General features: G+C 35.9%; 2 protein-coding genes across 5 annotated transcripts; both read right to left on the bottom strand.

The window, feature by feature from the left end:
* Nucleotides 1–980: 980 nt before the first annotated feature.
* LOC111801677 (urease-like) lies at nt 981–10,437 on the bottom strand. 2 transcript variants are annotated; one of them, XM_023685772.2, is made up of 19 exons: nt 10,392–10,437; nt 10,172–10,311; nt 10,029–10,102; nt 9,911–9,956; nt 9,697–9,802; nt 7,024–7,166; nt 6,733–6,843; nt 6,481–6,644; nt 4,960–5,341; nt 4,776–4,884; nt 4,515–4,654; nt 3,521–3,658; nt 3,332–3,423; nt 2,608–2,737; nt 2,358–2,516; nt 2,093–2,260; nt 1,789–1,923; nt 1,516–1,587; nt 981–1,428 (listed from the first exon to the last, which is right to left on the bottom strand). In XM_023685772.2, exons 2-19 carry the CDS (start codon nt 10,295–10,297, stop codon nt 1,207–1,209), a joined length of 2,517 nt encoding a protein of 838 aa, XP_023541540.2. In that variant the 5' UTR covers nt 10,298–10,311; nt 10,392–10,437; the 3' UTR covers nt 981–1,206. The 2 variants fall into 2 exon arrangements, with proteins under 2 accessions (XP_023541540.2, XP_086982764.1); XM_087126638.1 differs by lacking the exon at nt 10,392–10,437 and having other exon boundaries at nt 10,029–10,123; nt 10,172–10,301.
* Nucleotides 10,438–11,678: 1,241 nt separating this feature from the next.
* Nucleotides 11,679–15,591, bottom strand: LOC111801678 (OVARIAN TUMOR DOMAIN-containing deubiquitinating enzyme 4). Of its 3 annotated transcripts, none has more exons than XM_023685774.2 (7): nt 15,410–15,591; nt 15,259–15,310; nt 14,639–14,760; nt 14,425–14,465; nt 13,627–13,725; nt 12,386–12,541; nt 11,679–11,929 (listed from the first exon to the last, which is right to left on the bottom strand). In XM_023685774.2, exons 2-6 carry the CDS (start codon nt 15,299–15,301, stop codon nt 12,391–12,393), a joined length of 456 nt encoding a protein of 151 aa, XP_023541542.2. In that variant the 5' UTR covers nt 15,302–15,310; nt 15,410–15,591; the 3' UTR covers nt 11,679–11,929; nt 12,386–12,390. The 3 variants fall into 3 exon arrangements, with proteins under 3 accessions (XP_023541542.2, XP_086982756.1, XP_023541543.2); XM_087126630.1 differs by lacking the exon at nt 15,259–15,310 and adding an exon at nt 15,061–15,179 and having other exon boundaries at nt 15,410–15,590; XM_023685775.2 differs by lacking the exon at nt 15,410–15,591 and adding an exon at nt 15,061–15,179 and having other exon boundaries at nt 15,259–15,401.
* Between the last annotated feature and the right edge of the window lie 1,085 nt (nt 15,592–16,676).

Here is a 16,676-nt window from a genome sequence, read left to right on the forward strand (position 1 = left end):
GACAGGGAGTATATTCATGCATTTTCTCATGATCAAGAAAAAGAAATTATATATTTATAATATTATATTTATGATTTTTGAAATATAAAATAAAAAATCCAACAATTAAGAGCCTTTTAAAATTTGTTCTAATCCCTTTGAGAATAATTGTTAAGATGTTTTGTTGAATAATCTCACAAATTTAATATCAAAGGATTATGTTAATAAAAATTTAAATAGTTTAATAAAATAGATTAATTAATGACATTTTATTACTTAAAATAAACTAGTTTAATAGAAGTGTTCAAAGGTGCTTTAAAATAAAAAAAATTTAAAGCCTGTTAGTTTAACCTTTTGAAAATCTAAAAATATTTTTGAAACGTCAAACGTATTTTTTGAAATAAAATATTAATATGTATTTTTGAAATAAAATATTAATACGTATTTTTAAAATAAAATATTGATTCGATTCTTAATTCCCCAAAGGGAGTTGTTACGACCCATCATAAAGATAATCAAGATATCCCAAGACAGATTCATGACTAGCGCAAAAGCATCGAGAATCTAGAATTTCGTTCTTAAAGGCCGGCCAGCTAATACTTTTTTCTGTCTATGATTTGAGAGGATTGAAAAAGCTCACTTATTGGTTCACGACCTCCGACTACAAACTCAGAACTACAACTCCTCTATCCCTTCTCTATCCTTCTCTATCCCTTCTCTATCTCACTTCTTTAACTACAAACTCAGAACTACAACTCATTCTCTATCCCTTGTATTTCACTCTCAAGCCAGATTGAATGAATTCAAGAATGCATTTGATTCGGCCAAATTGAATGAATTTAGGAATGCATTTGAATCGGCCAGATTGAATGAATTTAGGTAGCTATTATATTGTTGCTATAAGGTATTCAATTGCTAGAGTGGCTAATCTTGAACGAAAGTTAATTTTATTAATTTAACCATCCATAGAATAAATGAGCAATATATTTTGAAACAAAGAATAAAATCATTTATAATCTTATTTATTCGAGTAAATTGATCAGGTAGTTCATACATGGAACAATATGGTATGCCTTTATTCATTTTACTTTTAAACACTGGCATTCCTCCCTATCACATAACTCATATCTTCGCTTATTATATGTATGGTCTCGGTATCAAACATAGTTACAAACTAACAGACACCGAAACGTTAAGGGTAAGCCAATGGCAGGAGCAGAACCAAGTCTAGAAAAGGAAGTAGTTGGTCGAAAGTGGCACGGTCGAGACGGGCGGGCAGGTAAGAACATCGCCGTCTACTATTACGTCGTAGTTTTCGGGATCCACAGTTATGTTTGGAAGGGCATCATTCCATTGCATGTCAAGTTTTGTCAACATCCTTGTGTTCCCCACAGCTTCAACTCTCTTGTTTAGACCATACATGGCCTTAACTCCCGCGTTAAGACTCGCCTGTACCACACAAAGCAAACCACTTCAGGTTAAGAGTAAATCACAGCAGCTGAAGAAGAAACTGATAGAGATTTAAACGGTCAATGCCTTGCTGACAAAGGCAATTGAGTTCCCACTTCCTGCCTTCCCAATTGATCCATACATTGGCCTCATCAGTATCTACAAAGTAAAATGAGTTAGTTACGAAATCCGAGTATTTCTCGACAACCGTATGCTATCGCGTCATGTTAGTTTATTGTGTTGTCTCGTGAGAATAGTAGAAGTTCTTCGTTCAAACCCAATGTTGAGTTCTCTTGCTATCATGTTTTCATTCTGTCACACGATCCGAACGTCCTGCCGATAGAGGTAATAGAAATTTACCGGTTCGGGTGTAGGAATGCTTGCATTTGGATCGCCCATGTTCGCCCAAGCAATTGTACCACCTTTAATCACCTTTTCTGGTTTTGCCCCAAAAAAGGATGGCTTCCACAGGACAAGATCAGCCAACTTACCTACCTGTAGGATGGACAGGACAAATTATAAGATCATTGATGCAAAAAAGCAACCAAAGTAACAAACTAGTTTTAATCAAAATGACCTTCAAAGTTTCGAGTAAATTCATATTAACGGTATCTCTAGCTCATCGAGTAATATCTAATGAACTCGAGAATCAAAATTACAGTACCTCTACTGAACCAATATATTGAGAAAACCCATTTGCTATGGCTGGATTTATTGTATATTTCGAGACGTATCGCTTGATCCGAAGGTTGTCGTTGTCCGGTTTCTTGGAATCAAGCGGTCCTCTTTGCAGCTTCATTTTGTGCGCAGTTTGCCATGTTCTACAAATCACCTGACCAAACCAAATTGTGAATCAAAGTCCTTAAATGAAAAACAAAACAACAAATTTGATGATATGAAATGGAAGTAAAATGCAGTAAGAAGAGAACCTCTCCTATGCGGCCCATAGCCTGTGAATCAGAAGATATGATACTGATTGCTCCCATATCATGCAAAATATCCTCTGCAGCAATTGTTTCCTCTCTTATCCTTGATTCAGCAAAAGCTAAATCCTCTTTAATGTTGCGATCGAGATGATGGCACACCATCTGTATGAAATAAAACGCCCAAGTCGAAACCGCGCTGGGAAACTCGGATGAGTTATGAATTGGGAACTAATTTCATTTATATTTTATGTACCAGCATGTCAAGATGTTCATCTATAGTATTGCTCGTGAAGGGTCGTGTTGGATTAGTTGACGACGGTAGTACATTTTTCACACTACACACTCGAATGATATCGGGAGCATGTCCACCTCCAGCTCCTTCACTGCCCAAACAATTCAAGGTCAAAACGTTACATGGGACAAGATTCACATATCGCCTTAAGACACACAAATGCAAGCTACAACATATACGGTTGCCTAGTCAGGGCCTAAAATCAGGCCGAAAGATGTAGTCAATGGTCGGAATTGTGCGGGACTCTATATCACGGGAGAGGATGGAAGAGAGACAAATGGAATAACTATCTTTGGGACCCTACCCAACGTATCTGGACCAATGCCTCCAAACTTCCAGAAGATCAGGCCAAAAGGCGTAGTCGATGGTCGAAATTGTGCGGGACGCTATTATCACGGAAAAGGGTGGAAGAGAGATAGATGGGGCAACTCTATATCACGGGAAAGGGTGGAAGAGAGACAGATGGAATAACTACCTTTGGGACCTTACCCAAGCTATCTTGAACAACGCCCCAAACTTCCAAAAGATCAGGTCGAAAGGCGTAGTCGATGGTCGAAATTGTGCAAGACTCTATATCACGGAAAAGGGTGGAAGAGAGATAGATGAAGCAACTACGTTTCGGGCCCTACCCGACCTATCTCGACCACATAATGTGCCAACGATCAGAGTAAGACAAAGCTCTTACCTATGGTATGTGTGTATAGTTCTTCCTTTAAAAGCTGCAATGGTATCTTCCACAAATCCAGACTCATTCAAGGTGTCAGTATGAATGTTCACCTAACAAAAGCAAAAGGGCAACAAGAAAACTTCAATAACAATGCTCAAAAGCTTCAAACTGATATAGAAAAATTTCACAAGACTGAAAGAGAAGTGCCTGGATGTCATATTCTTCTGCCACAGCTAAACAATTGTCAATAGCAGCAGGAGTACATCCCCAATCTTCATGTAGCTTCACTCCCATCGCACCCGCCCTTATAATTTCATGTATCTCATCTGGCATCGAACTGTTCCCCTGAATCAAACAAAACGTGTGTTAGAAATCACGGATCTCCATAATGATATGATATTGTCCAATTTGATCATGAACACTCGTGGCTTTGCTTTGGACCCAAAAATGCCTCATACCAATAGAAATGTACGATCTTTCGGTGAGATTTCCTCTCAACAATCCTCAATAATTCACCTCCCCTGAGGTCTATATAACCCTCAACAATTCACCTCCCCTGAGGTCTATATAACCCTCGAACAACTTTCCCTTAATCGAGGCTCGACTCCTTTCTCTAGGGCCCTCGAACAAAGTACACTATTTGTTCGACACATGAGTCACTCTTGACTACACTTCCGAAGCTAGCCTCCCCTGAGGTCTATATAGCCCTCGAACAACTTTCCCTTAATCGAGGCTCGACTCTTTTCCCTCGAACAAAGTACACTATTTGTTCGACACATGAGTCACTTTTGAATACACTTTCGAAGCTAGTAATTTCTTTGTTCGACATTTGAGAATTTTATTGACATTTCTAAATTAAGGGCATGACTCTCATACCATGTTAGGAACCACGAGCTTCCATAATGGTATGATATTGTCCACTTTGAGCATAACCTCTCGTGGCTTTACTTTTGGTTTTTTCAAAAGACCTCATAACTTTTGATTTTCTCAAAAGACCTCATACCAATGAAGATGTATTCCTTACTTATAAATCCATGAACATTCCCTAAATTAGTCAATGTGGGACTCCCTCCCAACAATCCTCAACAATGTGTTCGTATTAAAATCTAGACCAATATAAACCCCCAAAGAGGTGAAACGGGCGACGCCAGAAGGACCGTTTCGGAGGGGCAAGCAGACCAGAAAAGGAAAACAGACATACTTTTCCTGTAAAGCCAAAGTTCAGGGGAAGTTCATCAGTGGATTGCAGCATCATCTTCATCTGCACTGGGGATGGTGTGCAAGTAGTAGCACAACTTCCTTCAGCAGGCCCGGTTCCACCTCCGACCAGTGTCGTGATGCCTAGTTAAACGTCAAATTCACGTGCAAAAAACTCGAATTAAACTTCAATGTATGCCTCCGACACCGACACCAACACTCACACCGATTGATCTCATACATATACGCAATTAATTCAGCTCACCGCTCGATATCGCTTCGTGTACCATTTGAGGGCATATGTAGTGCACATGACAATCTATAGCTCCTGCAGTAACCAGCAAGCCTTCTCCAGCTATAACCTCAGTATTGAGCTGATAACATTGAAACGAAAGGAATCATTAGAACAAAAACAGCTCAAAAATCAAGGTGAGTTGAGAGATTTTTACCCCAATGATCATGTTAGGACGAACTCCATCCATGACATCAGGATTGCCAGATTTTCCAATGGAAATAATGAAGCCATCTTTGATACCAATATCTGCCTTGAAAATTCCAGTATAATCAATGATCACTGCATTGGTTATTACAGTATCAAGAGATGAAGCCGGTGGATGCCCACATGATTGGCCCATTCCGTCTCTAATAACCTTTCCACCGCCAAATACACATTCATCTCCATAAAGGGAGAAATCGTGTTCGATTTCAGCATATAAATCTGTGTCACCGAGTCGAACTTTGTCACCGGTAGTAGGACCATACCGGTTCGCATAATCCTCATGAGAAACTCTCGTCGTGAATACATCGTCCTTGTCTCCAGTGACACCTACTCTGCAAAATGATTTCTTATAAAGGCTTCGATGTGTCTGGATATATAAGGGGGAGTATGAACTATATAACTGTTAGGAATCACGACTCTTTGTAATGATAATGATATTATCCACCTTGAATGATAATGATACTATTCACTTTGAACGATAATGATACTATTCATTCTGAACATAAGCTCTCGTGGCTTTGCTTTTAGTTTTCCCAAAACCAAAAGGCTTCATACCAATGCATATGTAGGACTCCTCTCTCGACAATCCTCCCCTTGAACAAAATACACCATAGTGCCTCCCCTGAGGCCTATAGAGCCCTTAAACAGCCTCTCCTTAATCGAGGCTCGACTCCTTCTCTGGCGCCATCGAACAAAGTACACCCTTTTTTCGATACTTGAGTCACTTTTGACATCTTCGAGGCTCACAATTTCTTTGTTCGACATTTTTGACATAGCTAAGTTAAGGGCATGACTCTGATACCATGTTAGAAACTACGAACCTCCACAATAGTATGATATTGTCCACTTTAAGCATAAGCTCTCATGACTTTGCTTTTGGTTTCTCCAAAAAGCTTCATACCAATGAAGATACCAATAAAGATGTATTCCGTACTTATAAACCCATGATCAACCCCTTACTTAATCGATGTAGGACTCCTCTCCTGGCAATTCTCAAAATCCTCTCTACGAACAAAGAGAACCATAAAGCCTCCCCTGAGACCTATAGAGCCCTCGAATAGCCTCCCCTTTAATCCCTTTAATTAAGGCTCGACTCTTTCTCTAAAGCCCTCGAACAAAGTACACCATTTGTTCGACACTTGGATCGCTTTTGACTACATCTTGGAGACTCAAAACTTCTTTGTTTGACACACTAAGTTAGGGACCAAGTTAGGGACAGAGTATAACTCTGATAGCATGTTAGAAACCACAGCTCTCCAAAATGGTATGATATTGTTCGCTTTGAACGTAAACTTTCATGAATTTACTTTTAGTTTCCCCAAAATGTCTCGTACCAATGGAGATGTATTCCTTACTTATAAACCCATGATCTAACTCTTTAATTATAAATAGATAGTCCTCTCCCAACCATCGTAACAAAAAACAATAGTCAATACAAACTTGCAGATTATATAGATTAGATAGTGTATACCTCGCATCTTTTTCTTCCAAATCTCCAAATCCTCTTGAATGCACAGCTTCCATCACTTCTTTCAACTTGGAATCATCCACTGGACCATCAGCAATGCCATTTCCCCCTCTGATAACTTGGTTACCACCAATAGCTACAAGAGTGGCAGATTTTTGCTCCCCTGGCTAATAGGATAAAGAAAAGTTCATAACAATATCGGTTTTGTAACAAGAATCAAGAACAAGAAGCCCCAATAAGATTAAAAATTTGAACCTCGAATCGTGTTGCTGATCCTGCTAATATGTTGAGGCGCATGCCATAAGCTTTAGATCGATCGAATACCAAGGAAGGATTTGTCTCAATAAAGTGATAATGGCTGCCAACCTAAGATGAAATCATCAAATTGATTACATTAAGATTCAACAGATAGCTTCAACTCAAGACTAGAAAAATGGGATATCTGCTCCAATATATCATCAGGTATACATGGTGCTCAGCAGCTGATTAGTTGCATGAGTTTATGATATCATTTGGTTTAAGTTTGAAAAAATAAGAACATAGCACCTGAATTGGTCTGTCTCCCTTATTGTTTATCTTGAGTATTACAGCTTTCCGCCCAACATTGATTGCAATCTCACCATCAACACAGATAATCTCGCCAGGCACTGTGCTACTTTCCAACGAAGGGAACTTGTCTAACGAAGGAACTGTAAAATAATTCTTTTTCATCAAAGAAAAATGCAACAAAAGTACAAGGAATGCTATCCAGAATTATATAAAAAAAAAAAACATTATAGAACATTAGAAAGTTCACTAAGAGAATTTGAACCTTTTGGTGACAATGGCACCCGAAACGATATCAGTAAGGGTACTCCTAGAGACTCTTAAACTACAAGCTAAGGCGCAACAGCTTTTCCACTGCTGTTGCTTGCAGCTTGCAGACTTGAACAATCTATCGTGATTCTTTTTTACCAAGATCAGCTAGCCTAGTCTTCCGTCTTCCTTTGAATTGGTCAAAAAGCATCTTGACTAACAAAATTTCTTTTGCTACGACCGAATTAGAATCCTTTTTTCCGACTAGGTTTGGAGACGAGAAAGGCCGCTCTAATTCTCAAATCTGAGGGGACAAAAACCCACACCTAGAGGTGTGTCAAACAGTCTTTTTCGTCCAGACCCTAACAATGAATTAATGAAAATCCTAAATATGAGGTATATAAACACTCTTCTCCTGGCCCTGAGGAATCATCCTAAGCTAATTTAGAGAAATGATCTTAATTTAGAGAAATGATCTTTATAATACAGGAATTATTATAATTCATAAGCTCTAATTTAGGGACTAATTTAGGCTAATTTGGGAGGTAATTTAGAGAATTATTATGGGTTTATAATTTAGGGAACTAATTTAGGGAACTAATTTAGGGAACCATTATAAGTTTATAATCCCTAGGCTAATTTAGGGAATGATTATGGATTTATAATCCAGAAATACTATCTCTATCTACATTGGTACGAGGCCTCTATCTCAATTGATACGAGGCCTTTTGCGAAAGGCTAAAGCAAAAGCACGAAAACTTATGCTTAAAGTGTACAATATCATAGCATTATCATAGCATTGTAGATAGTCGTATTCATGGTAAGTTAGACAAAGTTTTATTCACTTCTTCATCAGAATTATAAATCTTTCCTCTACGCAGTTTTTCTTGTCATGGTAAGTTAGACAAAGTTTTATTCACTTCTTCATCAGAATTATAAATCTTTCCTCTACGCAGTTTTTCTTGTCTTTGAAAATCACATTCTTACCCTCCAAACAAGTTTTACTGTTGTTATCACGAATGTAAGATGCGTTCTCCTCTCCAGAACTAGCAAACAAGTGTGTTAGAATAATTCGAGAAAGACATTGGACTTTTTAATAATTAAAAAAATTAAAATGAGTTAATATATCTTATTGAGTTCTTTTATGGGATCCAAAATGGTTTTTTAAAATTTTAATAAATGAAAAGTGCTTCAAAAAATTGGATTCCTTTTAAAAAGAATTAAAAGAATTAAAAGAAAAACTGATAGATGGGTTAACTAAAATTAATTTTAATGTGATACTTAAAAACTCTCAAAATATATATCAGAAAGTTATATATATAATAAATCGAATTATCTTTTTTGATATAATGCAACTTTTGAGTTGGTTTGAAATAGATTAAAATTTGACGGGTTTGTTTGGATGATGAGTTTTTTTCTAAAATTAGTTCGAACAAAAGCACACACAAAATGTTAATTTTAGAAATTATTTGTTATTTTAATTTTATTGGGTTCTACAATAATTTTTTCTATTTTCCTTTTTTTCTTAATTTGTTCATAGGATTGCAACAAAATCACCAGGTTGAAAAAAATAATCAGTCCTATGGTTTTATTCTACCAACTCTTACATCTAAAAAGAATTAAAGCCTTTGAAATGTAATTTTTCAAAATAATATTTTACATTTCAAAATAATATTGAAATTGAGTAGTAACTATTAATTCAATTTGAAAATAAATAAATAAATATTTTTTACTAAATAAATAATTATTTTTTTAACTTTTATTATAAATAAAACTTATAATAAATAATCGTGCAAGCAATCTGACCCAACCTAAACTGTTAAAAATTAGAAAAAAAAGAAAAAAAAGAAAAAAAAAAGTTTAAGATGAAACCCCCCAAACACATTGAACCCACCACTCGAACAGATTTAACTCGATTTATAGATATTAAGTTGAGTTAGATTAGCCATTTTGGGGTAGGGTGTATTAATTTACTGAAACCGAATAGATTTGATTCGAGTTTTTGTAGCCATTTTGGGTTAGGTTAGGTTGTATACAACCGAATGGATTTGATTCGAGTTTTGAGTTCATCTAGTGGACCCAAATCAAATAAAATCTTATAAAATATATTAAGATATACTTTGTATTAATGGGTCTCCTAGAGTGATAATTTGGCCTAGTAATCTTCCATAAATTTCTAAAAAAACACCTCAATATTTATACCATTTTTAAATAATGAATCTATCATAGACCATATAAACCATATTCTTAGAATTAAGATCAAAATTGTTTAGCTCGATCTACGTATACCCCAAACTTTGGGCACTAAGTAGGTCTGTAGGTCTGCATGGGGATGTTTGATTGAAATCTTTTGGAACGCAGAAAATAGCATAAATGAAATAGAAAACTGTTAAGAGTATAAATCATAGTGAGTGAGAAATCTACCTGGAAGAAAAGTGCCCTGCAACGCTAGCTCCAGATTCCCATCCTCTGAATCAATGGGATTATGAACAGTGATTAACTTAGTCCCATCGGGAAAAGTTCCTTCAACCTGTAACATGAACACAAATCAACTCAAAATCAACTCAAATCTCAGAACATTCTTGCCGAGTATCGGCAATCAACACCTTGAATCAATCGAAAAACTTCAAATCAACACCTGAACGTAATCCAAAAGATGCGGAACACCAGGAAGAACCAATCTCCTGTTTTCAGGATCAAATCTCATCACACCAGAAATCAAAACGAAAAACGAATCAAAAAGATTTTCAACAAACCTTCCTAACAGTGTTTTCCCCAAATCCATCAGATCCGCCACGCTCTTCTCGCCATTACGAACAAACTCCAAAATCTATTACAAACGCGATGAATCCTTCAAATACGATGAGAATAAGCAAGAAATGAAGTTCGATTAACAAACCTGTGCGGCAATTAGTGCTACAGCTTCAGCGTAATTCAATCTCACGCCACGAGCAAGACGCTTCTGCGCTAGAAATCCCGCATTATGTAGACCTAGCTTTTCCACTTCTCTCGGACTCAATTTCATGATGTTCTTCGTCACTACAACAAGATTGAACAAAATAAAATCCTTAGCAGAAATCTGGAGAGGATCAACAAAATTATTGCGATTTCAACCCTACATTGATCGATTAGCGCGGGAAAATTGAATCAACCTGCCGCTGCGTCAAGGATTATGAACGATTTGTTTGTTTTATACTTATTTTCGAGTACGTATTTTCTTTTAAAAATGACACGTGTATTACACGTGGACTGCATTGTCAGCAGAGGAAAAGCACGTAATCATTCTTGTCATTAGTTTTTGTAATTAAATTATTAATCAAACTCTTAAAAGGCAAATTAAAATATATTTAATATTTTGGATTGTTTTTAAACGGCGGTAGTATAGAGATCATGTGCACCGTACACGTGTCACTACTGCCCATTGCATGCGATGGGATGATGACGTGGAAATTAGATGCGTTTTGTAGGATTCGCGTTCCACACAATTTGACACGTCGACATTAATTTAATGTTATATGTTTTTTTTGAAGTTTATGAATCAAAGGAAAATAATTAAAATAATTCATAATATAGTATTATTTAATTTCTACATTTTCTTTCTTCATTTAGTTTCAAAAATAATAGTTAGACTCAAATAATTAAAATAATTAAATAAAATAAATAAGTAAGAGATATCTATTTCTTATGTAAAATCGAATCGATAACAAAGAAATAGAGATGAAAAAGGAATCTCATCTTTATTTATATTATATTTTTGTTTATGAAATATTATTGAATTTACTAAAATATTTTATCTGTTTAGAAAATGAAAATTATCCACTAAATTTTTTAAAATTAATATAGGACCACACACAAAAAAACTTGATTCCGCAAATTTTTCACGAACAATTCTACAATTCCACCTCAATCCGCACAAAAATAAATAAGAAATTTTGCATAAATGAAGATTAAATAGGCGAATTGTGTGAGTTTGTAATCGGTGCAATCGACTAGGCGTATTGTGTCAATTCTTTTGAGTAATATATCTGGAAATATACACGGATTCCATAATAACACCATTTCGAACACAACGAGTACATTCCAAAATAACTGTTACTCGAGCATCTTTACCCTTGGCTATGAACCTCCCTTATATTTTTGATTCACACAACTCTTCTATTTTCTGATATACATGCCCAAGTAGTTATTACTTCTTGAGTTGTAATTGCTATCTTATTAGGTTCAGCCATTATAGCTCTTCGTAATCTACAAACAATCAGAATTTCTTCAAATCCCTGAATTCATTCGAGATGTGAGCAAAACTTAAATTGACAAAGAATATGTTCCGTGGGTTCCCTTTATTGGAACTATGTTTCTATTTATTTTTGTTTCGAATCGGTCTTACCTTGAAAAATCATACGGGGCTCTTTTACCTTGGAAAATCGGTATTATATATCTGTTTGTAAGGTGATATACTACAGCAAAAATTTTAAGCCGAAAACTTAATTATTACAGACATGAGTTGTACGAAATACAAGTATGAAGACCAAAATATTACCACAAGCAAAATAATCTCTAACTCTGTGTGTGCATATATATATATATTTGAGTGTATCATCAAACCTGCTTGCTCTCTCTTTCAGCAAGTTTCTATGTAGAGTTCTCCATGTCTATGCACCTGCAAGTACGAATGAAACCCTTAACCCGACATGAATATTGACTCAAAGCACGTGTCTATGTAAGATTTCTAATGAATATTTTCTTTTGAACTTAACAACAAAGATATAAACACATGAAACGAAATAAGCTTAAAAATTTATTTTACTATACATTTGAACACTTTTCAGATTAATAATAAGTTATAATTAAAAGAAATTGGTTTTTTCCGAAGGAAAAGTGTAAGAGCTCGCAGGTATTGTCCTCTTTGAGTTTTTCCTTCCGGACTTCTCCTCTAGGTTTTTAAAACACGTCTGCTAGGGAGAGGTTTCCACACCTTTATAAAGAATGTTTCGTTTTCCTCCCCATCGACGTGGGATCTCACGAAAAGAGACTAATTTAGAAACAGTTACCATTCATGGTATATCTTTCAATTATTCTCACAGATGCAAATAGATAGGGAAGCAAGGGATGTTACTGCTTTTAATTGCATGGAGCCTTCAGTAAATCATAATGTCCATAGCTGTGAAAAAGGACGCGAATAGGATTCTCTTTACTGTATTCCTGCCCATACTCAGCTATGAGCTTCAGATTTGCTGACTTCATGTCCCAAATGTAGACCGAGATTGGCATCCTTAAAAAAGACACAAAAACAAATTAGCATTATCTAATGATCTGATCAGCCAATTAAATCAGTCTGAAGAATGCAGCAGGGTTCGTCGTAACACAATATACCTTATATGTTGAGGATTGTTGGTGGGAAGTCCTACATTGGCTAATTAAGGGGTTGATCATGGGTTTATAAGTAAGGAATACATCTCCGTTGGTATAAAGTCTTTTGGGGAAACCAAAAGCAAAGTCACGAGAGCTTGAGATTATGCTCAAAGTGGACAATATCATACTATTGGGGAGAGTCGTAATTCCTATTATATTCAAGTACAAAAACAAAACATTCTCCATCGAGTCTAGGTTTGTAATCTCTACTTGGAATTATATAAGGTTGTACAAAGTTAGTTCATGCAAGTGAAAGCAATCTGCGCCAACATCGGTATAGCGAGCTCAACAAAGAGAGCCTATAGTCTAAAACATGTCTTATAAACTGGAGTTTATATGACCAGTCTAAGATAAGTAAACCTACCTACTAAACATAGGTTAAGTTATTAACTTCAAACGACACACGACTAACACGTTGGCTAAGAATTCCAGCGATATTCCATGGCTCTAGGGTATAGGAACGTTCAGAAAATTTGGGTAATATATCCTCTTTACAATTTTCAAATCACGTTTAAGAACTATATGAAGCCCAACATCATAAAAGTACATGTTTGCTTCAAATAATCGAAATCAAATGCATGTAGTGACAAATTTCAGAAGCTTGTTAGGAATCACGGATTCTACAATGGTATGATATTGTCCACTTTGAACATAGGCTTTCATGGCTTTACTTTGGGCTTTCCCATAAGGTCTCATACCAATGGAGATGTATTACTTACTTATAAATCTATGATCATTCCCTAAATTAGTCAACGTAGGACTCCCTCCCAACAATCCTCAACAAGGCATTCATCAGCCACTCTAGAATCTAGCAACAAGAACTAAGAAACAAAAAATACCCACGAGCAAACACGTTTTCAAGTTATAGGCATTATTTGATGATCAGGAATGAGATGTATCAATGAGAAAACTGCAACAAGGAGAATGGTTGAACATAGAGATTACCGTAGGACGTGTGAAGACATAAGTAACTCAGGTTCTCCTCCCCAAACGTGTGGTTGGCGCATGCATCTAACATACTGGCCAAAGTCACCTTCAATAAACCTGCCAATCAGTGCACACTTTGGATATTCTCTGTTGTCTATTACAATTTAATTAAATGCAAGAATACAAAGATGGTCAGCAGAGCAGAAGCTCACGCAATGAGATTAGAGCATAGACGTATAAAAGCAAACAACCTCCACAGTAATTCGAGAGTGGAAAACGAAATAAATAGACAAAGCCGAGATTTTCTAGATCGTTACTTGCTCATAGGTGAAACGTAGAAGACACACACAAATACATAGAACTGACAAAAAAATAACAGAATGATACCATAACAACATAAATAGGAACTAATTTGACTTTGTGAACATATTGCACTTGCTTATTGAACCCAATTCGATACACTAATGATTAACGATTCAGCAACTATTGAATCATACTACATAACCATCATATCTTAACAAATAATATGCAACAGATACATGTTTTAGATATGAAATATATGAACTCTAACTAAAAATTAAATACTTCTGTCAATGAGAATCACCAAAATAATTGAAATTGTTACTAATGTGATGCATTAATAGTTTCACGTGTATTATTAATAACATATTCCAATACTTACCGACCTCAAGTTCAATTCAACTTTTTATTAAAACTTTATCAAGTGATTGTTGTTGTTTTTGTAATTGTGCAAAATAGTTGTGATATACAAAAACTTCTATATGGTATAAGCTAAGAGTCCTCAACAAAATTTACCGCTCGGTGTCCAATCGCCTCTTCATCAACTCATTTGCAACCTATTCAAACAATTCAACAAATATTGGTCAGACTGATGGGGGTAACAAAATGGGAAGGCAGTAATAAAAGTGCCAAGTAAAGTCAATCAGCAACTTGGATCATTCTATTATGTATAATGCAATAATCTAAAGATGAAAAAAAAAAACCCTTAGAAATTAATTTAAGATCACACGTTCTCTCTAAGCTCGTCTGCAAGCTCTTTTTCGAGATCCTCGTTTGGAGCTGGCTTGCCAGATCTGAGACAAGCACCGTGAACCACTGATCGAAACAAACATCTTCCATCACCAGCTATGCCTGTTAGCCAACAAAAGACACCGTCTTACAAAAAGATCATTGCAGAGTCTTTCATATTTGTAACTTCTGACAAAACATAATAAATTCAGGAAAAATCCGAAAGAAAGAAAAGAAAAACAGAGATATGAATTTAACAAATTACGAAGTTCAAATGGATGCCAAATTAAGCATTTAGCATCTACTACGAAAACTAAAGATCTCCTGTCACAGAAATTGAATATAAACATCAAATTTAGCGAGACAAGAATCCCCGCGGTAATCCAAAACAGGAAAATCCAATAAATAAAATCATAAACGCACCTCCGTGAATCATTAAAAACGTGAAGCAGTAGAAACAGAGAGTTCCGATAGTTTAGTATATTGCTTATTGCAGGATCAAAAAACTAAACATAGAAGCTTCAATCAATCATTTCCTAAACCTGATAGATACAAGAAAGAAAATTCTAAAAGCTGCACTTAACTCAGTTAATGAGAAGAAGATTGAGGAAATCAACATACGGATTCTTTGAAACTGAGCAATGGAATTTTCCGGCGTTCGCATAACCAAAATCTAGGTTTTCAAGTACAGAACACCATACAAAAACACGCTTGAACAAAGTCGCTCCGATATGCAAAATTCGAATCTCAAGAAGGAAAAATGGAGGATCACCTGCAGAATGTGGTAATGATAAAAGAGATCGCTATCGCAAAGAATCGAATTCGATGCATTCTGGTGCGCATGTAGCTGTACGGGATGATTCCGATCACTCGGTTTCGAACGAACTTATCGTTATCGCCTTTACATTTCCCTCCATTCTGATTGAAAGATTCCCGCTGTGATAGCGTTAAGATTTTTATGAAGCCTCACAGCTCTCCATATTGGTATGATATTATCTAGCATAAGTTCTTATGGGCTTACTCAAAAAGTCTTATAATAGAGAGAGTATTGATTACCATTACCTAAATTAACTAAATTAACTAATGTGGGACTTTTATCATTCATCATTCATCATCCAACACCTCCCCTGGAACAAAGTACGCCTACTCTTAATCAGGCTCGACTCCTTTGAAGTCTTAGTCATTTTTTATTATGTCTTCGAGAAGGCTTAGTTGATGTAAGACTTTCGTCATCCATCATCCAACACCTCCCCTTAATCGAGGCTCGACTCCTTTGGAGTCTTAGTCATTTTTTACTATGCCTTCAAGGAGGCTTGACTCCTGTTCGTTTGGAGTCATTTGTTCGACATTTAAGGGTTTACCAATCTATCGGCACAACTAAGTTTAGGGCATGACTCTGATACCAAGTTAGATGAACTCGACTCTCCACAATGGTATGATATTGTCTACTTTGAGTATAAGCTCTCATAGCTTTAATTTGGGCTTCCCCAAAAGGCCGCATCACCGTGGAGAGAGTATTCCTTGATTATAAACTCATGATCATTCCCTAAATGACCATTCCCTAAATTAGCTGACGTGGGCTTTCATCATCTAACAATTTTAACTATGGTTCATCCAACAATTTTAACTATGGTTAATGGTTTTTTACTTTTCACTTTGGTTAATGGTTTTTAACTTTGGTTGATTTCTTATGAGGTTGACCCAAGGGACTGGTTCATTTTTAGAATATTTTTATTTAGAACGGCTTGATTTTCCGCACACGTATCAGTCGAAAACGTCAATTAGCATAAAAAGTTTATAATTTAAAATACATGAAAAGATGTTAAAAAGACACTCTAGTAGAGATATGCTCGGGACCCCTTTCTAAAGAAATTTTAAAAAGTTGTACTTCAACTAAATAGTTCAACAATAAAAAAGTTTAAAAGGAAAATGTCTTCCATCCAAAATGCTAGAGTTGCCCCATGATCGGTTTCTTTATCTTGTTCGTCACTCATGTGCTACGGTTTGCCCTTACCTGAAAATAATTTAAAAAACATGGT

This window comes from Cucurbita pepo, chromosome 9 (assembly GCF_057944985.1).
Source record: "Cucurbita pepo subsp. pepo isolate OVF chromosome 9, ASM5794498v1, whole genome shotgun sequence".
Classification (NCBI taxonomy): Eukaryota; Viridiplantae; Streptophyta; class Magnoliopsida; order Cucurbitales; family Cucurbitaceae; genus Cucurbita; species Cucurbita pepo.

Coding starts and splice junctions, on each gene's coding strand:
- LOC111801677 (XM_023685772.2), bottom strand. CDS start 10,297: ATGAAATTGAGTCCGAGAGAAGTGGAAAAGCTAGGTCTACATAATGCG. Junction 9,803..9,910: donor ATCTTTTGGATTACGTTCAG/GTGTTGATTTGA, acceptor TTCATGTTACAG/GTTGAAGGAACTTTTCCCGA. Junction 1,588..1,788: donor GCATTCCTACACCCGAACCG/GTAAATTTCTAT, acceptor TTTACTTTGTAG/ATACTGATGAGGCCAATGTA.
- LOC111801678 (XM_023685774.2), bottom strand. CDS start 15,301: ATGCGAACGCCGGAAAATTCCATTGCTCAGTTTCAAAGAATCC. Junction 14,761..15,258: donor TGCTCAGTTTCAAAGAATCC/GTATGTTGATTT, acceptor GTTGGCTAACAG/GCATAGCTGGTGATGGAAGA. Junction 12,542..13,626: donor ATGTCTTCACACGTCCTACG/GTAATCTCTATG, acceptor GTCTTTTTTAAG/GATGCCAATCTCGGTCTACA.